The sequence below is a fragment of the Grammomys surdaster genome, unplaced genomic scaffold (genome assembly GCF_004785775.1).
Source record: "Grammomys surdaster isolate TR1022 unplaced genomic scaffold, NIH_TR_1.0 313, whole genome shotgun sequence".
Lineage (NCBI taxonomy): Eukaryota > Metazoa > Chordata > Mammalia > Rodentia > Muridae > Grammomys > Grammomys surdaster.
Genome location: NW_021604732.1, coordinates 811,238 through 838,894, shown reverse-complemented (window position 1 = coordinate 838,894; position 27,657 = coordinate 811,238). Strand labels below are relative to the sequence as shown.

General features: G+C 46.7%; 1 protein-coding gene and 3 non-coding genes across 5 annotated transcripts; 2 read left to right on the top strand and 2 right to left on the bottom strand.

Moving 5' to 3' along the window:
* Positions 1-6,406: 6,406 nt before the first annotated feature.
* Positions 6,407-6,479, bottom strand: Trnak-cuu. Its single transcript has one exon. It is a non-coding gene; the product is annotated as a tRNA-Lys (tRNA).
* A 487-nt stretch (positions 6,480-6,966) lies between these two features.
* Positions 6,967-7,038, bottom strand: Trnaa-ugc. Its single transcript has one exon. It is a non-coding gene; the product is annotated as a tRNA-Ala (tRNA).
* A 3,010-nt stretch (positions 7,039-10,048) lies between these two features.
* On the top strand, positions 10,049-25,122 carry Trim7 (tripartite motif containing 7). Of its 2 annotated transcripts, XM_028777738.1 has the most exons (7): positions 10,049-10,567; positions 11,346-11,441; positions 16,998-17,228; positions 18,929-18,951; positions 19,434-19,549; positions 19,966-20,001; positions 22,597-25,122. In XM_028777738.1, exons 1-7 carry the CDS (start codon positions 10,049-10,051, stop codon positions 23,106-23,108), a joined length of 1,533 nt encoding a protein of 510 aa, XP_028633571.1. In that variant the 3' UTR covers positions 23,109-25,122. The 2 variants fall into 2 exon arrangements, with proteins under 2 accessions (XP_028633571.1, XP_028633572.1); XM_028777739.1 differs by lacking the exons at positions 16,998-17,228; positions 18,929-18,951; positions 19,434-19,549; positions 19,966-20,001; positions 22,597-25,122 and adding an exon at positions 16,251-16,267 and having other exon boundaries at positions 11,346-11,484.
* A 1,459-nt stretch (positions 25,123-26,581) lies between these two features.
* Positions 26,582-26,654, top strand: Trnat-ugu. Its single transcript has one exon. It is a non-coding gene; the product is annotated as a tRNA-Thr (tRNA).
* The last annotated feature ends 1,003 nt before the right edge of the window (positions 26,655-27,657 follow it).

Below are 27,657 nucleotides of genomic sequence, written 5' to 3'. Positions count from 1 at the left end.
AGAGAGACAGAGAGACAGAGAGACAGAGAGACAGAGAGACAGAGAGACAGAGAGACAGAGAGACAGAGAGACAGAGAGACAGAGCAGGAGCGCGATTCACTTTCATCTTATTAGTTTACTAACACACCCCAGGCCTAGGTCTCAGGATGCAAGAGGTAGTCTTTTTGTCATTAGACTTTGTTGTACTCGAAGAACTTGGAGTCCTAGCCGATCCAGCGCGACAGGTACGCCGTGCATCCACAAAAGGAAGCACATTGCCAAAGCGGCGGTTTGTTTGGAAATGTGTGTTGGAAGTCCAGGGAGGAAGATGCTCACAGGAGAGGTGGCCTAAGTGTTTACAACTACACCCACACAGTGGATCACGGCTCCCTCAGAGAAAGTTTCCCATCCAGCAAGCAGGACGCAGTGTCCTCCCCGTTTATTGCAACGGCCTGAATCAGCCACAGCGCGGAAGGGGGGGGGGGGAAGGTAAAGAAATCGATAAAAGAAATGAACAAGAGGGGGTCCTGCGACACTATTATGAGAAGTGTTGGGCAGTAGCGATTGCTGGTTAGGGGACAGCAGTAGGATGCACCGGCTTGGTCACACTCGCCTCTGGTCCACGGTGTCCTAGTGGCGTCTCCCTTGCTGTTTCCTGCTTTCCTCTCAGGTTCCGAAACTACCCTGGCTTCAGCCTCTCTCATTTTGGTCATCCTTACCTGCAGTTGGGGGCAGGTGAGTGGAGAAGACGGCTCAGCAGCCAGGAGGAAAATCAACCACGCAACCAGCGTGACATCCGATCCCCCATCCAGACGTCTCGACAGGGGATCACCTCAGTTAAGTGGACCCCACAGCGCAGCCTGCTCCCACAATGTCTTCAGACGCCAAACTCGTGCGCTAGGCCATTTGTCTCCCGGCAGTACTGTCACACTTGAAAGTCACACGAAACATCTACCGAAGTAATCGGCAGCGTCCTCTTTAAAGAGCCACACATCCGAAGTTCAGACATAGCATGGTCCAAATCAACCCAGTGGTGGCAAAACTGCTCGGGCCACCAGCATTAGCACACTTTCTCCCAAACTACCAACAAGGTGCTCATTGCACGGTTGCTGCTCTGTCCCAGAAACTACAGATCACTAAGTCCAAGATCCAGAATAGGCTTAAAAAACCAGAGAAGACGAAGAATAAAAAGATCCTAAACTTGTTTTGAGAATTATCTTTGCTTACATCATTTTTCCTTTATTTTAGGCTTATTAGAAGTGTGTCTCTCCATCCCCTTATCCCAGGCTCTGGACTGCCAGGATACCCTCAGCTCTCCCTGCAGCTGACCTGTTTAGCCAGTGCTGGAACTTTGGGACCTCAGGATCCCATCTGTCACCACTTTATCAATCTTACCCAGCTGGATTCGATTGATGCCGCAGTTAACATAAGGCAGCTTTCAGCGATCTTCCATGTGGAGACAGGAACTAAATTGATAGATAGGAAGTAAACAGCTAACACCATCAATTGGCTGGGATGCCCAACAGCACTTACAGGTAGCTGTCACTTTTGAGTCTTTTGTCTTTTAAATGACAATACTATACTACCTTCTTATACTCTTCCATCTTTTTATCTCCTCTCTCTCTTTTTTTTTTCCTCTCTCTCTCTCTCTCTCTCTCTCTCTCTCTCTCTCTCTCTCTCCTCTCTTTTTAGCTTAGTCAGTTTAGGATTATTGGGGAAAAGTGAGAAAGAACTCCCTAGAGACAGAGAGGGTCTCCAACGGGACAATAACACGTTTCTCTCCTTTTAATCAACAAACAGCTAATCTTTTTAGCCAGGAGTGCATGGAGCATGCGTATAATCTCAGCAGGAGGGATGTCACTACAGATTCAAAGCCCTCTTGTCAACATATTGATCTCCTTCCCCCTACCTGGACTGCCTGGTTGGGCCTCCGTAGGAAAGGATGTGCAGAGTCCTGAAGGGACTAGATGTCCCAGGGTAGGGTGGTACACAAGGGGGTGGGAGTGGGGGGGCAGATCCCCTTCTCTTTAGAGAAGGGGAGGAGGAGGCAATGGGGGGGGATTTGTAAGGGTGAGGCTGAGAAGAGAGGACTGGGATGTGATCGGGATGTAAAGTGAATAAAAAAAAATTGAACAAACAAACAAACAAACTCTTTTTGCCGTTTAAATAGTAGCAGCTTATATCAGTCGGCACTCTATCACACTGTCCCCTTTGTCTTTCCAGCCCTGGTAATCTGAGAGCACCCTTGCTGCCAGGCAGTCACTTATGCTTTGGCTTCCCTGTAATTTCCTTTGTCCTCTGTTTCAGGATACTGTTTAAGGAGGTTGAGTTTTTCTGTGTTTTCACTAAAGTGTAAAAACCATAAACACACCTGTGGTGGCGCACGCCTTTAATCTCAGCACTCAGGAGCAGAGACAGGCCTATCCCTGAGTTCGAGATCAACCAGATCTACAAAGCAACTGCCTTCCGGGACAGCCAGGGCTACACAAGGAAACTCTGTTTCAAAAAGCAAACAAAACAAAATCAAGCAAAACAAAAAACATCTAGGCAGTGTGTGGAGCTGAAGATTCCCCACGCGGCATCTCCACTTGGAATTACCCTGGGGAAACAGTTGGAAGGACCCCAAATCACCTGGGAAAGTCTATTTAATGACAACTTGCGGCGCTAATGAAGCAGAACAGTGCTTCTCCAGCATTTGTGAGTCTCTTCTGTTCCATCTCAAAGGACTAGAAAAGATTACAAACACATCTTGCTACACATTTACAGGTTCAGTTGCCTGACTATCCGTCTCTGCACACAAGCGCACACTATGTGTGCTGGGGGGGGTGTTTATTTGCTTTTTAAAGATTTATTTTATTTTACATCTATGAATGTTTGCCTATATGTATGCAAGTGCACCACATGCATGCAATGAGTGACAGTGAGGAGTGCAGGAGAGGGTATCAGATGGCTGCAAGCCCTGATAGGAACCAGACTCAGGTCGCAAGCCCTGATAGGAACCAGACTCAGGTCCTCACTCAGTGCTCTCCATCTCTCCAGCTCTCCATGTTTAAGACTAGGTCTCACTATGTTGTCCAGACTGGTCTTGAACTCAAAGAATCAAGTGATTATTTCACTAGGGGGGGTTATTTATTTATTTATTTTTTAAATAAACCTCAACAAACTCTCTACTTTTTTGGGGGGGAGTTTGATTTTTTTGAGACAGGGTCTCTCTGTGTAGCCCTGGCTGTCCTGGAACTCACTCTGTAGACCAGGTTGGCCTCGAACTCAGAAATCTGCCTGCCTCTGCCTCCCAAGTGCGGGGATTAAAGGCGTGTGCCACCACCGCCCGGCCTACATAAATATTTAATAGACACTCAAAAGTCATCATTTTCTCTTTTGAATGCTGTTAATCTTTCTTTCTTTCTTTCTTTCTTTCTTTCTTTCTTCCTTCCTTTTTTTAAAAATACAGGGTTTCTCTGTAGTAGACTTGTATACTGGACCACCTGCCTCTGCCTCCCAAGGGCTGTGATTAAAGGCATGTGCTACCAATGGACAAACAAAATTTTCAATTGGAAAATTTAGAGTGGAGGCCAGGAGTGGTTGCCCAGCCTTTAATCCCAGCCCTTGGGAGGCAGAGGCAGGGAGAGCTCTGTGTTTGAGTCTAGCCTGTCCTACATAGCTCCAGGACAACAGAGAAAGAACTTGTCTCAAAAAGAAAAAGAAGGAGGTTGAGGAAATGCAAACCTCATAACTGCAACTTGACACATGGAAAGGAATATCATTGCTTCTTAGATGTTCCGGATAAGGCCATTTGACAGCTGTAATTAACGGAAGTACCAGCCAAACAGATTGTCCCTGTTTCAAAAATTGCTACAGTAACTTTAGAGAAAATCAATAATATTTGTAAGTAGAATTTCAAAGTCTTACGACAACTGGGTGTTAATATTTTTAACTATCATAAATTGAAGACCACAAATATTCACCAAGAAGGTAGGTACTTTTTTCCCCATTTATGAACTCCACCCTTTGGAAACTATCTTCAGCAACAGTGGTAAATTAGAAAGGTTTCCCAAAATACCTGATGATTTTAATCCAACTTGCTTTTCCTGACACACAGTGGAGGAAGGAGTTCTTCTGGACCATCTTTGGGCTACTCTTCCTGTCCCAGTAACTCCTGTAGAATTAGGTTGTTCACGTTGACATTTTAGTATCTTCCTTGTCTACTTCACATATTCCTTAGAGCAGTGGCATGTGACTGATAGTGATCTTGTGTCTGGGAGGCTCGTACCCTTACATAGACGTGACACAGCAGTGCAATAATAAAGGGAGCACTTGAGAACCATTGAGTCACCTCTCAAGTCCCAGTGAGACCCTGGGAGAATGATTCCCTCAAGTTAAACAAAACAAACAAACAAGTCAGTGATAGTTGAAAAAATATGAGAGTAATTTTAGACTAGTTAGATAATACCCACAAATATGCAAAATCTGGCGATAATTTTCTATATCCAACCCAACGAGGCTGTTTTTAAAGATTTTGTTTTAATTATATATGTATGACTGTTTGCACCGGGCAGTGGTAGCGCAAGCCTTTAATCCCAGCACTTGGGAGGCAGAGGCAGGCAGATTTCTGAGTTCAAGGCTAGCCTGGTCTACAGAGTGAGTTCCAGGACAGCCAGGGGTACACAGAGAAACCCTGTCTCGAAAAACCAAAAAAAAAAAAAATTAAAAAAAAAAAGTATGACTGTTTGCCTCCACTTATGTATGTGTGTGCCTGGTATTCTTGGAGGTCATAAGAGGGCATCAAATCCCCTGGAACTCCAACTAGACATGGCTGTGAGCTGTTGGAATGTGGGTACTGAGAACCATTTTTGAGTTTTTGTTTGTTTGTTTGACATGCCCCTCCCCCCAACAGAGTCTAACTGTATAGATCAGGCTGGCCTCAAACTCACAGAGACCCACCTGTGTCTACCTCCCAAGTGCTGGGATTAATGGTTGTTGGTCCAAACTCAGGTTTTCTATAAGCACAAGTGTTTTTAATCACTGAGCCAGCCATCTCTCCTGCCCCCGCCCCACCCCCAGGAAAGCTTTTAAATAAAACTGTTCAAGTGGATAGTTGCTGTGGCAACTGTGTGACACTCTACGGTAGGGAATCGAATTCAACAAATCATTTACACGTGCTTTCATTGCTGCCAGTCTTTACAAGTAATGCTCTAGTTACAAGGCTTGCAGTGATTATTATTTTTATGCCTTTGCATCTGTGCAACCGTGGGATTAATTCCCTGAACTGAGATTTGCCAAGTTAGGATTTATGTGTAATTGTAATTTTGTAGAAATGGGTAACCCTTCCATTTCTAAATTGATAATCTAACCCCAGTCCCTCCCAAGACAAACAGTGTAAGGAAATGAAATAACCCAAAATAGATGGATGAATAAAGAAACTGTAGTATAAACTGGAATGTTATTTGACCTTAATGGACAGAAAATTTAATAAACACTACATACAACATGAAAGAACCTAGAAGATGATCTGTTCTGTGGCACAAGACTGTTAAAAGGTGAAAATGTAGCTGGCAGCATAATGCCAGCCTGTGACCTCAGCCCTTGGGAGATGGACTCAGTAGAATCAGACGTTCAAAGTCAGCTTGACTACATAGGGTATAGGCTAGTGTAGGCTACATGGGACTACCTTAAACGGATCCCTACACACAACACACACACACACACATACACACCCCGCACACACAACCGTGCACTTGATGGAATTTGATGACTTCAGGAAAAATACTAGAATTAACAAAGGCAGTAGAATGGCGTGTTCAGGCGTCCAGTAAAGATGGTTGTAGGGTTAGTGTTTGATAAACAGTTTTGTCGGGACAGATGAAAAGAGGTCAATGGGCCGGGCATTGTGGTGCACGCCGGCAGGCGGGTCTCTGAGTTCGTAAGCCAGCCTGGTCTACAGAGAGAGTTCCAGGACACCCAGGGCTACACAGAGAAACTCTATCTAGAAATAACCAAAAGAGAGGAGGGGATGGGGAAAGAGGAGGAAGAGGAGGGAGAGGAGGAGAAGGAGGAGGAGACTCCGCTCGCCTAGAAATGAATGATAGTGAAAGCAGTACAGTGAATGTACTTAATTCTACAGAACTGTACAGTTAACATGCTTAAAATAGGGGTTGGAGATGTAACTTAGTGGTAGAGTTCTTGCATACCGCAAGGCCCAGGGTTTGATTTTTAAAAAGAAAATATTAAGATGCTAGATACCAAATATATCTTTCCACAATAAAACTGCTACCCCTAGAAGAAGCACTTCAACTCAGAAAGCTACCATCCTTACTTTTAAGTTCAGAGAAGGTCATTTATTTGTACTTTGTAGAGATCCTCTTGGAAGGTATGATTTGGAATACACACTGCTGTGCCGTTTTTGTCGCGGTTTAAAAATATCTCCACGCGCCCAACGTGGGGCTCGAACCCACGACCCTGAGATTAAGAGTCTCATGCTCTACCGACTGAGCTAGCCGGGCGCTATGCAAAAAATGGCTTTATTTTTCCATCACTGTTTGAAAAGACGTCAGTCTTAAATTTGGGGTTGAAACTAGAATTTGATAGAACTACAAACACTCAGAAATGTAAAATTCAGCCATCGACGCCTGATCATTCCCCTTACTTTCTTCCATTTGCTGTTTACTTTTTTCTACCAACAAAAGGGATTGCGTTAGTAAGATTTTGTATGTGTTTTTCCACCGCGAAGTTCACAGAGCTGAGAAGGAAATACATACGCCTTAAGATCTCACTGGATTGATTGCTTCCCCGCAAATTTGGTCGCGAGTAGTCCCGAGCTGGGAGAAGCGAAGCTCTTTCTTTCTAATAAACCGCGGCGGCTCAACCCTTTTTGGAGCAGGGGCGTTCTGCAACTGTTGGCTGCACGCTGTTTGTAAATTTAGGACAAAACCGGAAACTAATAAGCAACAAAGCCAAAACGAAAAAGTATACCCAAAAGCGAAAAACACCTGGAGATGCCGGGGATCGAACCCGGGGCCTCATACATGCAAAGCATGCGCTCTACCACTGAGCTACATCCCCACTCGCCCTTTTCGCTTTCTCAGAACTACTCTAGTGATTGCGTAATGCACAGCTCCTATCCACAGATTGTGTCTGGTTTTTTTGGAAATCACAACCAGTCATTGACTGTCCCGAAGTGTACCTCCGATCCTCACTAAGGAAGTCGGTCATCCGCTAGGGATACCGGAGGGCAGACAGATGTCGGAAGAGGATGGAAAAATTGAGAGAAACTCATCAGGCACTTATGACAAAATAGAACCTTGACCCCCCAAAAAAAGATAGGTTTTGGTTTTTGTTTTAAACCCAAGATAACGTAGTAAAATATAAAATGTTTAAACGAAGTAATGAAGTTAACTGCTCTAAATGGGGAAAGTGCATAGGAAGTGGGTGGGTTTCCCAATGCTCGATTTTGTTGTTGTTGCTGTTGTTAAAGACTTATTCATTTTATGTAATGAGTGTTTTGCCAGCATGTATGTATTCGTACTATGAGTGCCTAAGGAGGTCAGAAGGCACTCCATCCCCTGTAACTCTAGTTACAGTTGTAAACAGGTTCTGAGTACCTGGATCCTTTCTGTACTTACCTACTGAACCATCTCCAGCCCCTGCCAACCCTCTGCCCCCAATCTTAAACTGTAGTAGGATATTCACCATAGAATACCTTACATGGATAGAAGCTAATAGAAAGTCTTTATTAGTCATTTGACTAATACACTGGGTATACACGATCCCAGTGTAGCCCAGAGCCTTTCTCAGGGTGAGCTTTTAAACACAAAAGTCATGTTCTGGGTTGACATAGTTCAGTTAACGAGACCAGTTAGCCAGAAGCAGAACTATAGAAGCAAGGTTAGTACATTTAGAGATTTTTCTCAGAACTATATAGACTTCGATGGATTAGGCCTTTGTTTAGCGTTGGCAGGTGGTTTTATCTACATGCTGAGTGTTACAATCTGAATGGTACTTCCTTCATGGAGTCAGTTGTGCTAAGATCTCAGGGCAAACTAAGTCTGGGGCCCTGTTACAAATCTGTGTGTGATGGTCTGTAGGCTTCATGGATAAAGTAGCATTTGAGAGACCTGGAGGAGGCGGGTATCACACTGTACAGATTTTGGCAAGAAGACAGATCAGCAGGATGAGCCTAGGGACTGGCTTGCTGGATTCCAAGGCTGGTAAAGAGCTATTTGTGTGTCTGGGTGACAATTTCAGGTCAACCATAAACTAATCAAGCTGCTTCAATACGGTGTCCCTGTGAGTCAGTTGCTCTGCTATATACTGAAGAGGTCTTTGCTACATTGGATTGCATATTGTATATGGGTGAGATATTTGAATAGAAAAGGTAATCAAGTTTAAAAAAACTGCAAAGGTATAAGTGAGCTTGAAAGCTATAGCCCATAGGCCCACAGAAATAACCTATTTTCTTTTCTTTTCTTTTTTTTTTTTATGGAAGCTGGGTTTCATACTCAAGCTGACCTTCAAGTGGCCATGGGATGGGGATGGTCACGACAAGGGATGACTTTGAACTTCTGATCTTGTGCCCTTTAATGCTGTAATTACATGTGATTCCAAGTCTGTGCCACCAGGCCCAGCAAATAACATATCACTGAATGTCCTTGATGTCATTACTCTGAGTTCTTGGTGAACCAATAGGGCCTTAGCTCACCACCTGCTGCCCTGTGTCTGAAACTGGTGGCATGCTTTAGTCCAGGAATTCCCTTGTTTCTTCAACTTGACTTAATGTTCCTTATCTTCAAAATAATTGTAGCCGAGTTTGCAGAAAATTAAAAATGTGCCATGGTGGAGGAGGAGAATCAAGCAAGAGCCATTACACAGGAGTCTTTCTGACACATAGGGATATCAAGAAGACTCACACGGTTGCATTGTGGTCAACTCTAAAAGTCACAGGGAATGAGGACAGGGAGCTGTGGGTATAGGAGCTGGGCACAAATCGCAGGCAGAGCCTTGAGTTATTAGAGGACTTCAATTTCTTTCCGGAGAGTTAGCGCCACTGGTGGGGTTTGAGCAGAGGACTCTGATGGATACTATGGAGACATCAGCTCTGAAAGGGTTCTCTAAAATCAAAAAAGAGGAAGCGATTACGGAGTGTGGAGACTGAGGCTCAAGGACTGAGCCAGGGCAGGGAGCCGAGTGGGGAAACTATAGAACCTAAGAAGAAAGCAGGAGGCCATAGACTGAAGAGAAAGGAGATTGTTAGCAGCATCCTGAGTGATGAGAAGATACTGTGAAGAAGGACAGACACACCAGAGAGGTGAGGTCTGCAACTTTGGGTTAGAATTGGGTAAGTGGAAGGTGACATTGACAAGAGAGGTTCTGGGAGAGGCAGAGGAAGAAGCTTGACCCTAGTGGCCTCCAGAAAGAAACCATAGAGAAACTACTCCGTGGAACCCAGTTGTACACCAGCTGGGGGAGAGACAGAGGGGTACGGGGTAGGTGTGGGATGATACTGAATGAAATGAGAAAAATGGCAGTATTACTTGTTCAAAATTAAAGGGAGAAGAACTGTAAGAGATGTAGTTACAAAAGTGGACAAAAGGCCACGCTTGGGGTGAGGAGCTAGAGCCAAATTCCAGACCCTAAGTTTAGCTCAGCACAGTGCCAGAATGAGTCGGTATGCGGGGAACCAGACACCGTGCCCGGGGAGCCAGGCCTTTGCCCCTGTAGTGCAGGGTCAGCCTAGGTCGGCCACTGGGAGTGGAGCCCAACTGGCCTTGTGCGCTCACCTGTCCCCAACAGTTCCCTACTGCTGACTGGGCCATACTGGGCGGCCCAGAGAGGCAGTGGAAGGGGGGTCGACAAAAGGGAGATCGCGGGCTAGGGTGGTGGCTTTGGGAACCCAGAGAAAGGGCACCACCTGCCTCCATTCCCAGCTGGGTGCACCCTCGGCTCACGTCTCAGCTTGCCCGCTGCCGGTCCCGCCCCTCCTCGCCCAGTGGGTATTCGGAGCCCAGCCCAGCTTGGACTGTAGCATCCAGGGACCTCCCCAGAGCTACAGGACTCGGAGGTACCAAGGACACGCATGGCGACTGTGGGGCCGCGGACCGGGCCGAACGCAGGAGCTGAGGCGCTGGCGCTGGCGGCAGAGCTCCAAGGAGAGGCGACGTGCTCCATCTGCCTAGAGTTTTTCCGGGAACCGGTGTCGGTCGAGTGCGGCCACAGCTTCTGCCGCGCCTGCATTACGCGCTGCTGGGAGCGTCCGGGAGCTGGGACCGGCACGGCGACCCGCACCCTGCCCTGCCCACTGCCCTGCCCTCAGTGCCGTGAGCCCGCGCGCCCCAGCCAGCTGCGACCAAATCGACAGCTGGCCGCGGTGGCCTCGCTCCTTCGGCGCTTCAGCCTGCCCCCCACCGTCCCCGGGGAGCGCGGGACCTCAGGGGTGGCTGCCCGGGCGGCGGCTGCGCGGTGTTCGCAACACGGAGAGCAACTTAAGCTCTACTGCCAAGACGACGGCCGCGCCATTTGCGTGGTGTGCGACCGCGCCCGCGAGCACCGTTCGCACGCCGTGCTGCCGCTGGAGGAGGCGGTGCAGGAGGCCAAGGTGGGTGCAGGATGTCCCGGAGCCCTGGCTGTGCTTCAGCCCTCCTAGCTCTCCTAGCGACTGCAGGCGGGGTCCTACAGAAGAGCCCTGGTCTCCTTTTTCTCTTCCTAAACTGTGGTTTCCCCTTATCTCCTCTCGTCCCTCAGAGCTCGATGCCTAGCGGCCCGGGAGACGGTCCCAGGGACTTGAACTTTTGTTTTTTCTTGTCTGTTCCCAATCGCTGTTGTAATTCTGTCCAGGAGAGAGTCTCTGTCACGCCCACACATCCTACTGCGTTCCCAGGGGCGGGGCGGTACACAAAGTACTTGGTTTAAAGAGGAACACAGCGCGGGCGTCCCGAGTTAGGTGGTCTGTCTAAAGAGCTATGAAGCTCTGAACATCTCCCCTTTGTCGGTCCCTCGCTGGGCAGCCGCACAAGAGGCGTGTGCAGCAGCTCCCAGTCTTTGCTGTCCTGTTGTGCTCCAGCCCTCCTACATGAGGGGAGGAGAGCTGAAGATAAAAGTGGGCTGAACAATGTGGGAGTCTTGATTCTCAGCGCAGACCATGTGGTTGATGCCCTTGAGGAACTGAGACTCCCGGGACTTTGGAGTTCCCCTGCATTTGCCCTGCACTGATAGGCTTAGTCTGCAAGCTGTGTTCACCTCACACCCAGAGAATGATATCTATCTGGTCTCCTGCTCCTGAGAGCAGAATCTTGGCTTTCTCCTGGATGATTCTAGGAAGGTACACGAGAGGGTACCAGAATTCTCTGACCACGGTGTCTTCCTTCATACCACAGGAGCTGCTGGATTCCAGGCTGAGGGCCTTGAAGAAAGTACTGGAAGACTATGAAGCGTTCAGGTCAACAGAAGAGAGGGAGAGCAAGGAACTTATAGTGAGTCCAAGTGTGAGCCATAGGGTTGTGGATGCTCAGGGCAGTGTGTGTGTGTGTGTGTGTGTGTGTGTGTGTGTGTGTGTGTGTGTGGTGTTGAAACTGTAGGGTGGATTTCAGAAAGACAATATGGTATACATTATGAAGGTTGACTATATAATTTATAATATAAACTAGAGCTGTTCAAATCATCTTTAGGGTGCACAGTCATTCGTAACAAACCAGTTAGGACTTGTAGCAGCATCTTGTAATTGAATACATTAGTATTTCTTCACAGAAACATGTCATATTAAGTACGAACGTGAATATGATAAGGAACCATACATTAGCCAGAGGTGTGTTCTGCCACAGGGGAGAAAAAAAACAGTGAGGGAGCAGGGGGGAGAAATGTTTCGTTTTCCGAGCTTTAATTTTAGAATTAGAGGTTTTTGGCTGTGGTGGTGCATGCCTTTAATCCCAGTACACTGGAGGTGAGACAAGCAGATCTCTGTGAGTTTGAGGCCAGCCTGGTCTTCTGAGTGAGTTGCAGGACAGCTAAAGCCACACAGAGAAACCCTTTGCACTTAAAGGAGAAAATACTGATGGGGGGGGGGGGGGGGGGGAGCAGAACTGTGCCTGACAGGACTGTGGCTTGGGGACTTGCTTTGCTTACTATGGACAAACAGGAGTCACTGTCATTTTCTACCTCACAAATCCAGTTCTTAGCTCAATGAAGGATGCTGAAAGGGTGAAAGTTACCATCAGGACCATTTAAGGCAAAGTCGTTTGTTTATGAAGCTGGGAGTTAGAGGGAAGGCCTGGAGGACCCTCTTATGCTTTTAAAAAAATTATCTGTTTACCTATCTATTTATTTGTGTTTCTATAATTGGGTGCACGTGCTACTGTCTGTGTGTGTAAAGGTCAGAGGGCAACTTGGTGTCAGTCCCTGTCCTCCACCTTGAGGTGAATTCTAGGGATTAAAACTGGGGTTGCCAGGCTTATGAGCCAAACATCTTTACCTGTTGAGATATCTCACCAGCTCCAAACCCCTATTCTTTAGGTTGGGAAGGGAAGACTATGGAGCTCAGATACACAGGTTCCTCTCTGGGATCTTTGTGGTTGGTTTTTGTTTTTTTGTTTTTTGTTTTTTGTTTTTTTCTTTCTGTTTTGTTTGAGACAAGGTCTCTCTATATAGCCCTGGCTACCCTGGAACTTGTTACATAGACTAGGCTGGCCTCAAACCTACAGAGAGTCACCTGCTACTGCCTCCTTAGTGCTGGATTGAAGATCCGTGCCACCATGCCTGGGCCTCCCCCTACTCTTAATTGCTTTTTTTGTTTGTTTGTTTTTTTGTTTTTTTGTTTTGGTTTTCGAGACAGGGTTTCTCTGTGTAGCCCTGGCTGTCCTGGAACTCACTCTGTAGACCAGGCTAGCCTTGAACTCAGAAATCTGCCTGTCTCTGCCTCCCAAGTGCTGGGATTAAAGGCGTGCACCACCACCGCCCAGCCTTAATTGCTTTTATATCTGCATCCATTGGACATCCCAGACTTTCTGACCTTTCATTTCCCAAAGCAGAGTTCACCCATCCAGACCTTTGTTTCACCTCTGCCAGGGAAAGGAAGAAGTGCATAGCTTTTTGGTTTGCATCTGTGACGAAAAGGATATTCTCTATGGTCTGGGCAACTTTGAAGTCTCTGATCCTCCTCTCAGGACATTGTTTAGCACCTCCCATCTCTGCTCTTTGCTAAACCCTCCCTTAACCTATCCAAACCAGGACCTTCACAGCCAAGCCAGTGTTCTGAGCCACATGCTCCGTATCTTGCTTACCATACAGCAATAGGTGAGCCTACCTCTGTTGCTGTACTGAACAGGGTTTTATAATTGTACATACCATGTGGGCTGGAAGAAGTGGGGTAGGAAGGGAAGAGTACTTTCACCTGAAAAATGCCCTTACCCCAGAGGTCATCCAGTAACATCTAGAAGTTTTTTTATTTGTCAGCACTGTGAGTGCCACTGGCATTTAGTGGCAGGAGTCTTAGATGTTAGATATGTCAGAATGCAGAAGGAAGCCGCCAGAGTCAGGAATTATCTGGCCCCAACTGTCGACAACAGCAAGAATGGGACACGTCTGTTTACAGTTTTCTTGGTCTGTTAGTCACACAATATCATCAATTGTGTGCTTTTTAAAGGAATACAGACCTGGTGGTGGTGGCCTAAGCAGAGGCAAGCAGATCTCTGTGAGTTCGAGGCCAGTCTGGACAGAAAGTCAAAGCTGTACAAAGAAACCAAAAAACAAAAAGAAAGAATAGAGAGATTAACTGGGTATGGTAGCTCGCCGCCGTTTAATTCCAGTGCTTAGGAGACAGAAGCAGAAGGTTATTCATGAGTTCAAGGCCAGCTTGGTCCTCATAGTGAATTCAGGACAGCCAGGACTATACAGACGACAACAACAACAACGTTATTTAGCTTACAATTCTAGAGGCTGGAAAACCTAAAAGGATAAGGCCTGTAGCCGCTCCGCACTTCAGGAAAGCTTTCTTACTGAACCAAAACAAGAAGGAGGGCATCCTGCGGCAAGACAGAAGGAATAAGTTCTTATGGTTTTCACTCCCTTTTCCCCTTCCTCCCACTTTGCCCCCTCCAGTTTTTAAAGGTGGTGTTGTTACATTGTGTCTGTTTTGTGCCAGGGGGGAGGAGAGAGAGTACACGAGTGGGCTGGTGAAACAGCAAAGTCTTTTATCATTCACGCTGCACAAGCCGAGTCACTGCTCTATCAGGGACGCCAGACAAGGCCTTGGCTTTCCTGGCAGCTCAGAGTAAGGGCTACAGCTGAGTTTATAAGCATAAAACCTGCAAGCACCCATGCCAAGTTACAGCTAAAATTCTCACCAATCAGAATTCCGGGATTAGGGACTTTCCCTACGAGTTCCAATCACTGTCAACTGACACAGAATGTAAGCTTTTTAGTCCAACAGATTCATCTGGATTTTGTTTTGTATTAATGTGTGTGTGTGTGTGTGCGTTTGTGTGTGTTTGTGGTTAGGAACAGGCATTATATTTTGAGGAACTATTATTGCAACTATTATTATTGCTTTGCCTGTACCCAACTGAGCCTCATTATGTAGCTCAGGTTGGCCTGGAACTTGCTATGTAGTCCAGGCTGACCCTGTGCTTGCAGAACCTCATTCTCTTGAGTGCTATAATTATAGAGATCCGCCCTCAGGCACAGGCAGAGAGCTGTTTTAAGAAACACTTTTGCTTGGGTTGTTGTTCCCCTGGGAGTCAATGCCATACAGTTAGCAGAAATACAGACTTTAAATTCAGACCACCAGTGCCTTCGAATCTTAGCTTAACCATTACAAGGATGGATTTCCTCACCCTAAAATGGAATAAGAAATGTGCTGATCTTATTGGGTCAGGGTGAGGGAACTGAAGTGTTCCTTGCTGCTGCGGCTACTGCTCAGTGTCTGATTATGGAAAGGGGCAGGTATATTGTGGGAAGCCTTAGGACCCATGATCTGAGCCCAGGGCTCCTGATTTCACTTTTTCTACAATCTCCTCTTCTTCCCATTTTCCTTCCTCTGTAATAGCTGGGAGAGGAGCTTTCATTATTGAGCTTGCCCTATGAAGATAAGGTCCTTACTTGTCGATAGCCACAAGAGTCCTTGTCTACTATATTGGAGTTTTGCTACACTAGTAACTGTGTTTGTATAAACTAAGTAAAGGAGTGCATCTAGACATGAAAGCCCTGAATTTGATAATGCAAAGAACAGAACATTGAGTTTGCACAGCGCATACACTCAGTGCTGAGAGGCTGTGCTGTGCCCCAGCCAACAGGAAGCTTTCTCTCCCTGCACCTCCAGAGTTCTTGCACTGTAAGTCTGCATTTCTGTTGGTAGGCAGGGTGTCTCAGGAGAGGAGATAAGGAGCAAAGGAGAAACGAGTCAGGTGCAGGGGTCAGGGGACTGTCTCAGCTCAGACTGACTGCAGTCAGACTGCTTCTGCAGCTCCTAATAACTAGTAACCAGGTGCCTCTTTATTTATACAGGTTTCACAGAGACAGACTAATGATTATCCACGAAGTACAGATTATGTGTTTTGATTTTTCATTACATGTGTGATGTTACAAGTTCAGTCACAATTAGAAAGGAAAAACAGAACAGATTTTATTTTTTCTTATCAGTCCTATAACTCCAATTTAAAGAATCTAACGAACATCTCCTCCAAAACAAACACGTTTATTATACAATGGTCTGCTTTCAGGCTGGCAGTGTTTACAGTTTACAGTTTTAAAACACTCCAGACAAACAGAAAATGTCTGGAAAGGTCTTTTTCTAAGTAGCAAATATTAATACTTTTTACTATATTGTTTCATCATCTACCCTATAAAGTAGGGAAAGTTTATTGTAGTCAATCTATCTTGGTTACTGAGTTCAATTCGTCTATGGCTGTACCATGTATGATCTCCTATCTTTATTATTTTCAGAGAGTTCTAAACATGTTATAAAAAGAGGCCTCAAGCCGGGCGGTAGTGGCACACGCCTTTAATCTCAGCACTTGGGAGGCAGAAGCAGGCAGATTTCTGAGTTCGAGAGTCCAGGGCTACACAGAGAAACCCTGTCATGAAAAACCAAAAAACAAAAAAAACAAAAAAACAAAAACACTTTCCTTAAAAAGACTCAGATATTAATTTCTTGGGAAAAGACACTGAATGACTGTGACTGCAGCACTGGGCTCAGTTTTGCTGGAACTGTTTCAAACTGCTATGCTGGCTTCACGACTGTCACCATGTCCAATGGAAATGGCTGTGCCACATTTCCAGCAGAATTGAAGCCAAAAGAGCGCCTTAAAAAGAGAAAGAGAGAGTGGAAAGCTGGGTTCAGTTACGCTTGTATTTAATCCCAGCACTTGGGAGGCAGAGGCAAGCAGATCTGTGAGTGCAAGGCCAGGCAGGCTGTTCTACAGAGAGAGTTTCAGAACAGTCAGGCCTACACAGAGAAACCCATCCCACAAAACAAAACAAGGATGGACCAGGCACAGGAATGCACACCTTTAGTCCCAGCACTGAGGAGGCAGAGGCAGGCTACCCTAGTCTACATAGAAACCTCCAGGACAGCCAAAATATACCGTGAAATCTCATCTCTAAAATAAAATAAAAAATAGGGTGAAAGATGACTAAATAAATATATAGAAAAAGAAAAAACAACCTTTGATTTAATCCTCATGATGGATTAATTAATTAATACCCTGCAGGTACTAATTTATCTCCCTCATGTTTTACAAAAGGAAATTGCAGCTTGAGGTAGTGGTGGGGAGCGGAAGATGCCCGAAGGTAGTAGAGTCTAGGCCTTAAGAGATGCCAGAGGACATCTGTGGCAGGAGAGAGAACAGCATGTGTTGAGGCTCTGGCGTGTACAGAGTTAGGCTATTTTAATTAATGTATAGTATGTATGTGTGGGTGTGTCTCACTGGGAAAGCACTCCTGCCCTGGAGGATATCTCTTCAAAGTCCTGTCTTAATGTCATGTCCAAGTGCCTTCCCCTCTAAGCCATGTGCCAACTTCTCCTCTTCCCGAGACAGAAGCAGATGGCGGCAGAGAAAGAGAAAGTAGGGGCAGAGTTCCAAGCACTGCGGGCCTTCCTGGTGGAGCAAGAGGGTCGGCTTCTAAGCCGACTGGAGGTGCTGTCCCGGGAAGTGACACAGAAGCAGAATGAGAACCTGGCCCAGCTGGAGGGTGAGATCACTCAGCTGTCCAAACTCAGCAGCCAGATCCAGGAGACAGCTCAGAAGCCGGACTTAGACTTCCTCCAGGTGACGCTGGCTCAGTCAGAGCCTTGAGGCATTTGCCCTAGGCATTAGGAAAGGCTGCTGGAGAGCAACCAGACCCTGGGAGAAAGGGGAGTGGAGGAAGGGGTGCTCTGAATCTCCTGGGATTGGAAGGCTAGACAGGATATGATACATTTTCATGATTATAAACCATTATAGCTTATTTTATGTTATTCTAGTATACAAACACTTGAGACCAAAGTCTCTGAAAGCATTTCTTACAAAGCTACCTGAAGTTCACTTTAACTTGCTTTATGATATTCTATTTTATTAAAAAAAAATAGTTGGGGCTGGAGAGAGGTCACAGCAGTTAAGAGCACTGTGATCCCCAATACTGACATGGGGCTCAGCACCTGGAAAGGATCGCTGTCTGCACAGGACACACCAAGACCAAGTTCTCAGCACAAAGGAGAAGTATTTGTCCCAGAGGGTCAAAGGGCAGGGAATGAGAGACAAAGACAGGAGACAGAGGATGAGGGAGAAGGGGACAGGAACAAGGAAGAAGGGGACTGAATATTTGCCCCAGGGACAAACAACTGCCTCTGGATAGAGAGGAGACAGGGCCTTAGGCAAATGGCAGTTTATAAAGGGGAAGGGGGAACCCCTCGTTAGGATGAGTTGGTTTGTTTTGATTGGATATGTTAATTAGGGCAGCCAAAAGGGAACTTTTGATTGTTGGGTTCCAAAACTTTGATAGTTGAACCTTGGTGGCTGGCTTTAGGAGAGGGAGTGGCCAATAAGGAACTAGACCTTAGTGGCTAGCTTTAGGGCTGCAGTCTATGGTTTACAAGGGAGAGGGAATGGAGGAAGGGCAAGACCTCCTAGGGCCATGTTTGTCATGCTCTGGCTGATAGAGCCTTTCATCTTGTAACTCCAGCTTCTGGGGACCTGACACCCTCTCCTGGTCTCCATGGGCACACATGGTGTACAGACATACACACGCAGGCAAAACACCCATACACATGAACACTTTTATAAATAATTAATTAAAAAAAAATAGTCACCAGACCAAGTATAGTAGCACATGCCTTTAATCCCAGCACTCAGGAAGTGGGGGCAGGCAGAGCTCTGTGAGTTTGAGACGAGCCTGGTGTAAATAGTGAGTTCCAGAAACAGCCAGAGCTATGTAGTGAGACCTGTCTCAAAAAACAAACAAAAAACAGAACAAACAACAACAACAACAGGCCACCAGCATATTTAGAGAAATTTCACAAACAACAAAAATGTCAAGCATAGAAGGCGCTGCTCAGTGTGGTGGTGTGCACTTTCGGATCCCAGTCCCTGGGAAGTGTGAGTAGGAGTATCAGAAGTTCAAGACCACCCTCTGTTTGATATGAAATTTGAGACCAGCCTGAGACCTAAGAGTCTGTTTCAAACAAAACCAACAAACCAAACAAAATCCAACAAGACACTGTAACTTGTCTGGACTGGTAACCATGCTAGCTGTAAACACTGGGTCTTGTTAGATGGCCCCAGAGAGGATTTTACAATAAAGGCTTTGCATATCTGAGAGGGAGGGGGCGTTGAAGGGTACTATAACTGTGGTAACATCCAGTAGTCAGCCATAGCTGGAAACCACTGGGGCACCCATGGCTTTTCTGTTGGGTAAGAGGCACTCATGTTTTCTCCAAGGTGAATAGAAGTTATATGATGCTGACTTGATTTTCTTCCATGTTTTCTTCCAGGAGTTCAAAAGCACACTAAGCAAGTGAGTGACGTCACAGTTCCTAGGCCTTTCCACGTTGCTTTGCTCTCCCCTCAAGCTTTCTCTTGTTATCCTGACATCATCTCTCTCCTCCTGACCCCCAACTGCTACTTCCTTACCTGGGTACCTTTTGAGGCAATGGTCCACCTACCTAGCTGTGGGGATCCCTGTGTAAAGTTGGATTTTCTGTTTTCTCTTCCTGGAAGCAACTGGGAAGACGGGTGGAGGAGAGTGAATAAGATTGTCTGCTTGGTGATATTCTCTTCAAAGGCAATTCTCCAATCATGTTAACTCCCTACCACAAGCCCCACCTCCTAAAGATTGTAACATCTTCTAATAGGGACACGAGTTGGTAATCAAGCCTTTAGGATTGACATAGGTCTTTAGGATTACATATATGTAAACTATAGCCCCACCCTAATTATCATAGGCCAGTAGGAGTGGGATGGTGTCCTTGGGACTTCCTCCGGGGTCTTGTCCTGCAGGTGCAGCAGCACGCCCGCCTCCAAGCCAACCACAGTCTCATCTGAGATGAAGAATAAAGTGTGGAATGTTTCCCTCAAGAGTTTCGTCTTAAAAGGATTGCTGAAGAAGTTCAAAGGTAGGCCCTGGGTGTGAGCTGGGCCGTGTAGTGTTGGGTGCTCCTGGTAGTTCATGGGACCCAAAGCTATGCCTTTCTTGAAATGATAAAAGGAAACAAGAGTTTTATCAAAGCCAGATTGGGCATCCTGCTTCCTATAGGGTAGCATAGGAATACTATAGACGAACACTGGGGGCAGGAAGAAGGCTAAACAGGGTGGGGTCAGGTCAGACCAGTTCTAGGCAAGAGAGGGAGAGAAGGGGAGCTAGGACACTTGGGGGTCCCTCTTCCCTTTGTTTCCATCTTGGCTTTATGCCTGTAACTCAGCCTCTGTTGTGTCTGGGGTCAGACAAGTTCTAAGTGTGGGAGAAGCGGAGGTTTCCTGGTCAGGCAGTCTCCCATGCTGTACACATTTGCTCTGCTTTGTCTCTCTGTAGAGGATCTCCAGGGAGAGCTGGAGAAAGAAGAGAAAGGTATGAACCGTGACCACTGCTGTGAGTACAAGGCTGACCACGTAGGGAGGCGTTTTCTGAGGTTAAGCCTGTGCCTGTCCGCCTCAATGACTGTTAATCTGCCATCCTAATCCATGTCTGACATCTTTGAACCCTCAGGTCGCAGTAGGACCCTTTGGCTCATAAGCAGAGGGTGGTCTGCAGCAGGAATGAGTTGGCCTTAGGTTGCTTGGGGCAGAAAAATTGCAATCTCCCGGATGAACCTACTCTTACCTCCACATCTAAGCAGATGGAGACCTCTTCTGGGCTTGGGGGTTGTGTGTGGGGTTGGGGGGTGTCATGGACAAGAAGATAGATACACTACATGTAGTTAGTATAACAACAGCTATATTTTATTATGCTGAGAGTCGTCACATACTGTTCACACTCTAAAGTCCTAACTACTGTCTTAAGCCTATCTCCACGAGGCAGCTCACCTGTAGGACGTATCTTAGCTGAAAGTCAGGTCCAGCTTCTAACAGAAGTCTCCATTTGAGGGTCAGGTCCTGGAGGAGACTCGAGAGTAGATCAGGGTGGGTCTCTCCAGATGTGCAGAGCAGAGCATTGCTCGTAGTCTCCGCTTATATACTGTCCAGTGGGCGTCATGGGATTCTAGGACTGTGTCTGGTTATCTTGGGTGAGTGATGTCACTGAGTTCTGATTATCAGGTGCAGCCTGGGGTGTAGTGGGGATCCCGACTAAGCTATTTGTATATGCCTAACAGGCATTTTTTACTTTGGTCGTTACAGGGGGACAGTGGAAACAAAGGGAGACTGCAGAGATCTGGGGTGTATGATCCAACACTGAAGGGAAGGAAGCAAGGGCCCAGAGTTTACCTTTGTAGGACCCAGTAAAGGCCCCTTTCACTCAGTACGCCCTCAGCTCTTAGTGGCCTTCAAGGCCCCAGTGGATCTAACCTCATTGCATATGAGGTCCTGACTTATGTAACCACACACCCTCCTTGCTGCTTCTTGGATGCTCCAACCACCATGAACTTCAGGGCCTTTGCACTGCACTGGCCATCTTTCAGCCAGGGTCAGATTTTCCTGCCATAAAGCTGGCTTCCTCACCTCCTTTAGATCTTTGCTCTAACATACCCTTCCAGTAAGGGTTCTCTGTCTCCTGTAGTTGAGATTACATGTAGCTCTCCAGATCTCTCTTATCTTCTGCCGATCATTCACTGCCTGTCTCACAGAGCTGGGGAGAAAGTAACAAAGGGGCAAGGGTTATTCACCTGCCTTGATCTGTGTGGTATTCCAGGGTGATGTAGTCACTTTCCTATTGCTGTCGTCTCTTGTGGAGAGACAACATGGCCAAGGAAACTCTTATAAAAGCAAACATTGAACTGGGGGCTGGCTTACTGATCAGAAGGTTAGTTCATAACCATCATGGTTGAAAACGGACAGACATGGTGCTTTAGCAGTGGCGCAGTGGCGCAGTGGCTGAGAGTTTTGTACTATGATCTTCAGGCAGCAGGCTGCAGACACACACACACACACACACACACACACACACACACACACACATGATTGATTGATTCTGGGCCTGGGCCTGATTTGGACTTTTGAAACTTCAAAGCTCAATCCCAGTGACACACCTCCACCAAGGCTCACCTCCCTACTCCTTCCCAAACAATTCTATTCTCTGATGTCTAAGCATTCAAATATCTGAGCTAGCGGGAGCCATTCTCATCCAAATCACTACAGGGGGCCTGGAGGAAGTCCTACAACAGTTTTTACAGCTCAGCGTACTTTGTAGCTTTTTGTTTTGACAGTTCACACATAGTCGAAAGGAGAAAGAAAAGCCTACTGCGTGCTCCACAAGTTCATGTAATAGGTCTTCAACTGTCAACTGGTGAATATTTTCCACAGGCCCTGTGTCCGTTTTTATAACAACAACAAAAAAAAAACCAAGATGCTGTATTTCTTCAAATAGAATATGTTATCTCTAAGGAGACTGCTCTTTATTTTTTATTTTCTTAAGGCAGTTGTCACTATATAGTCCTGGCTGGCTTGGAACTGACTGTGCATACCAAACTTGTTCCCAGTTCACAGGCATCTCCCTGCCTCTCTCTCCCAGGATCTGAGAATACAGGGTAGACTCCCACAGCAGACAAAGGACAGACTTTTTAAAACCAGAACCATCACACGTGGAGAAAGTAATGATGCCTTCTTGTATCTAATTTTCAAATTCCCCCAATTGTCTTTGTTTTGAAAAAGGGATTCTTGTAACCCTACCTGCTGGTTATATAACTGAGGTTGGTCTTGAACTCCTGATTCTTCTGTTCTCAGACCTAAGCTCAGGCTTTCTTTACGTTCAGGCTCCACAATTATCCTTGAAATCAGATTTGCTGACCTGCTCAAACTGAGATCCAAATCAGGCCCATTGTGTTTCTTAAATTTAAATAAGTGTCTGTTAAAGATTTTAATACCCGCTTGTTAAATGAAAAAAGAGAAAAAGAAGAAAGAAAGAAAAGAGGAAAGTTAAGTAGCTGACGTGGAGGGAGGAGGGTTGACGGGAAGGAAATGTACTCCAGCAATGCGTGTGGAGACATCCTTCCTTTTTCTCTCTCCTCAGTGGAACTCACTTTGGACCCGGACACGGCCAACCCCCGCCTCATCTTGTCCCTGGATCTAAAGAGCGTACGTCTAGGACAGCGCGCCCAGGACTTGCCTAACCATCCTCGCCGCTTCGATACCAACACCCGCGTTCTGGCGTCCTGTGGTTTCTCCTCTGGGCGACATCACTGGGAGGTGGAAGTGGGCTCCAAGGACGGCTGGGCTTTCGGTGTGGCCCGCGAGAGCGTGCGTCGCAAGGGTCTCACGCCCTTCACCCCCGAGGAGGGCGTCTGGGCAATGCAACTCAACAATGGGCAATACTGGGCGGTGACCAGCCCTGAGAGGACGCAGCTCAACTGTGGGCAACTGTCGCGGGTGAGGGTGGCGCTGGACCTTGAGGTGGGAGCAGTGTCCTTCTATGCAGTGGAAGACATGCGCCACCTCTACACCTTCCGCGTCAACTTCCAGGAGCGAGTGTTCCCCCTTTTCTCTGTTTGCTCTACTGGCACCTACTTGAGAATCTGGCCTTAAAGAGCTCTGTCCTAGAAGGGGACAGGGGACAGGTGAACTCTCCTCCGTGATACTGAGATACTTTATCTTGGACCTTCCTTCCCACTCCTACTTCAGCTGCCCAAGAAGGCTATCACGGAGCACAACATAGGCGCTGAAAACTGACTGAGCAAAGAGGCGCAATTGGTAACTAATGGCACAGCGAAGAGATGCTGTGGACCCTTGGCGCCTGCTGGCTACTGTAATGTTCCTGCAAGTGGTGTCTGAACTATGGAGAGGGGTCGCTCACTGGCATAAAAGCCCAGCTTTAAGCAAGGGTGCTTCCTATCACAAGGGTGCTTCCTATTCAGAAGGGTCCCTGTTTACACAGAAAAATGTCAAAGACTGGTACCCTTGCGAAGGGTGTGGTTTGGCCTTGGGCCCATCATGTGTTATTTTACATTTGTGACAGCTGCAGGCTCTGCTCTGCCTGGAGAGGTCATTGAGTCCTCCGGACCCAGCTGGCCTGGCTGGGTTGTTTATTCAGAGAGGAGTGTTGTGGCTCCCCAGTTAGAGGCCAGTCTGGCTGGATCTGAACGGAAACTCATGACCTATACAAGAGGCCAGACCTACAGTATACACATATGAGCACAGTGCTGTTCTCCAGCACTCTTTGTGTGCATCTTTTAACGAATTGACTGCCAATGTGTGGTCACAAATGCCTCAAGCCTCACATTTCCCTTTGAGTAAGGGAGTCAGAGGTTTTGGAACAGTGAAACACAAGTTGATACTTACGAGTTTGCAGATGCAGCTATCACCAGTGTAGGGATGCACACACCACAAGCACAGTCTTGACAAACCCTTTCTGGAACTTTCTATATCTATGCAAACACCAGGACATTCTGGTGGCAAGGATTGCTGGACATCTGCCCTGGAGGGAGTTGGGCAGGCCAGCCTCCTTAGCCTCTTGAATGGCTATTGTTCCATAGCATTCACAAAGCTGGGCCAAGAAGTGGGCTGTTCCCTGCTTAGTTCTCTGCTTGGAAGTGGGAGAAGAGATGGAAATATAGATTATAAGCACATTTCTAGGGGTGTCTGGACTCATTCTTGCCTCTGTGGATTGACTGCAGGAGGATATGTTGAGTATTGGTTTCTGCTAGAATAATCCCAAATGTTGTATATTTAAGGTGTGTAAGCTTGTGTGCTTGTATCTCAGATTTGGGATGACAGTTACAGAGAGGGCGTTTATGAAAAGCTGTAAGGGGTTAGCTGTTGGAAACAGATATCCACATAAAACATGGTTTCCTACTTACTGTGATATCATGGGGACCAGAGTTCAGATCCTAGCACCCATGTAACAGGCAGTGTGCCTTGTAAATACTCAGGTCTCCAGCTTCAAGGGATATGATGCCCTCTTTTAGTCGCTGTATGCAAACTTCAGAGTCTGTGCATGTACATATGTATAATACATTCATAGAGACCAATATACTGAAAAAATGCCCCCACAGCTTTCACTTCAAAGGGAATAAGAGATAGTTTATTCTGGTGTGGGGACATGACGGCCAGCCTTAACCTGAGGGCACTGTTATTGCCTGCTCTGACCCAGTCAATTAGTGACACTTCCCCTAGAGTGCTCAGATCTGTATAATTTACATACAGCTCCCCTGAGTATAATTTACATACAGCTCCCCTGGCTAAAGAAACTTAATATGGTATCAGGTATCTCTGAGGCACTGACCTTTGCCCTGGAGTGCCCTGAGATCCCAGTGGTCTTCAGGTGAGGTAAGAACAAGATAACGGTGTTCCTGCTTTCCGATTTTATAAACTTGATCCTCGCCGTGGGACTCGGGTAAGCGGTATTTTCATTACTATACAACAGGAAAGAGAAACAACTGAGGGGAGAAAAACAATTTTCTTGCCCAGCTATGAATTCCATAGATAACACCTTTGGCATCTACCTTTATAATCACTTCCTTTAGCTCCCTCTGGCACAGCATGGTGTTTGACTCTAAAGCTGCCTTCTGCTAGCAGTGAGAATAAACAAATTTAATCTAAATTTGAATTGAGTCTAAGTCTTTGCATTCAAATGCCACAACACTGGAGACGAGTTTAAGTGATTAGGTTCTGGGAACAGATTTTGGTAATTCCATATACCTTGTTTTTAAAAGATAAAGTCTCACTCTGTATCTTTGGCTGGCCTGGAACTGTCTATGTAGGCCAGACTAGCCTCGGACTCAGAGATCCTCCTGCCTCTGCCCCTGGGATTAAAGGTGTGTGCCAACCACACTCAGCTTGCATGGCTTTTTGATGATCATTAATTCCCTTTGCATCACTTAATAACTATGCTTGGAGTGACACAATATTACATGTCAAAAAAAAGTGGGTTGTTGGGTCTAGGCGTCCTGTGTACGTGAGGCCAGGACTGAGAAGGATGGGCAGCTGTCTGTATGCGTGATTGTGTCTGTCAGAGGGTGGTATTTGTAGAGTAATATTATACACCTCTGTATAATAGCTATAATTCCACAACAGTTACTGTGACAATTACTTGGCTACAGGACAACTTAGTGACTTGGCTTCCCATGCTCACCTGAGACTGTGTGCACCCATCTCTCATCTTTTGGGCATCGTGACATCTCTAGCATTATTGGATCTCTGAGACTAACTGGCCTATACCCTAGAAATCCAGGACTCTGCCCCTTATCGTCACAGAATTCCAGCACTCAAATGACGGGCACCCAGGGGCCTGCCTCTGGGTTGTACAACTAGTGACCCAAGTCATCCAGCCTTACCTTAGGGCAGGCTAGCCACCAGGCTGAGTGCTATGAGCTGCTGCCACTGCTTTTCATTCTTTTCCAGATTAGGACTCCTGTCTTCCTCTAGGACATCATCTCCTCTGTCCTCCCCTCAGGGGCCTCTTAGGGGCCCTGACAAACTAGCCCACTGCTGGCATTAACATGTACCATAAGAGCTGGTTGTCTTTTTCAAATTCGCCTGTGAGTATGGTGGGACCAGGGGACTCTAGGTCTCTGACCTGCTCTCTACTGAGCACCTCTGAAGAACCTAACCGCTCACCACCAGCCCATCTCAGGTACCACCTCAAAACCTCTGACTTGACAGCCCACAGGACAGGATCATCGACCCCCCTCCCGTGTGCATTACCTGCACTTTGACCTTGATTGCAAACCTTGGTTGTAATCTTTGATTACAAGATTGACTCTCGCACCTCCGACAGACCAGAACACTCCTCATAGCTACTGCCCCGTGAGGGACAGTCCCCTCGCACCCACAGCAGGTACAACACCGGTCTGTTTCTCAAAAGACTTTTTCCGAATATTCACGTTCCTTCTGTTTTATCTGTCCCCATGTATAGTGTAATTCTGTCGGATGCTGCCGCTACTTGGTTGAAAGACTAAGAATAGATTTTATCATTTTTTTCAGCTTGGTGTTAGATTCCGCGGCTGCGCAATAGTGGTGATTCTGTTAACTACCCATGCAGAGAAGACCTTCTCGCGACTGGCTCCATAGCTCAGGGGTTAGAGCACTGGTCTTGTAAACCAGGGGTCGCGAGTTCAAATCTCGCTGGGGCCTAGAAGGTTACTTTTTCACCATTACAGTCCAGAGCAGAACGTGAAAAGGAAAATACTGTAATCGTGTTTCTGTGTCCTTTTGCTTATGAAGCCTCAACCCAGAGCTGAATTCCTGCGCCCGTGAAGCCATATTCACTGCAAACTTCCCCATCATGTTCTTGCGCCCAGTGCTATTTCCCCGCTGTTGCACTTCTGTACGCTCTTTATTGAAGTCACTCCACCTTCCCCCAACCCCCTGTCGCCCCACTCGGCTAGGCTGTCACGCACTTTTATAGTTCGAACACACTTCTCCTTTCCGGCCGGAGAGCTTTGCACCAACGAGCACCTTTGCCACTAGGCCAGCATCCGCGTCTGCGGCACCGCTGGGCACTGCGTCTGCGGCTCTCGTTGCCCTCTAGGACGGTGTGTCGCGGGACTGCAGGTCTCTGTCACCTCCGTGTGGAATTAAAGAAAGGAAAATGCAAGTAGGCGCTCAATTTCCTAACATCTTGGCCCAACGACTGACTTTGTCATTTTCACTTAATCTTTTAAGACAAAACAAACAAACAAACAACCCATGAGTAATTAAGTTCGTTGGCAAAAGTAAAGTGTACAGAATGAGGGTAAACTGTTGAATTCAGTGTGGCTGTCGTGCAAGGGCTAGGGGCTAAGCGTCGGAAGAAATTTCCCTGGGGAGACATGAACAAATATACATATATGACAGATCAAATAAACAAAAGATTCTATTTATGTCTAGCTTGGCAAATGTGCTGCGTAGTCTTGTGCCAGTTTGACACAAACTAGAGTGATCTGAACCTTAGCTGAGAAAATGCCTTCATAAGATACGGCTGTAAGACCTTTTCCTAATTAGTTACTGGTTGGGAAGGGTCTAGCCCATTGTGGGTGGTGCCATCCCTGGGCTGGTGGTCCTTGGTTCTATAAGAAAGCAGGCTGAGCAAACTATGGAAGCAAGACGGTAAGCAACTCTACTCCATGGCTTACGCATCAGCTCCTGCCTGCAGGTT

Bases quoted from the DNA above. Each gene is read 5' to 3' on its own strand.
- Trim7 (XM_028777738.1), top strand. From the start codon at position 10,049: ATGGCGACTGTGGGGCCGCGGACCGGGCCGAACGCAGGAGCTGAGGCG. The intron at 10,568-11,345 runs GTGGGTGCAGGA...TTCATACCACAG, and splicing joins AGGCGGTGCAGGAGGCCAAG to GAGCTGCTGGATTCCAGGCT. The intron at 17,229-18,928 runs GTGACGCTGGCT...GTTTTCTTCCAG, and splicing joins CGGACTTAGACTTCCTCCAG to GAGTTCAAAAGCACACTAAG.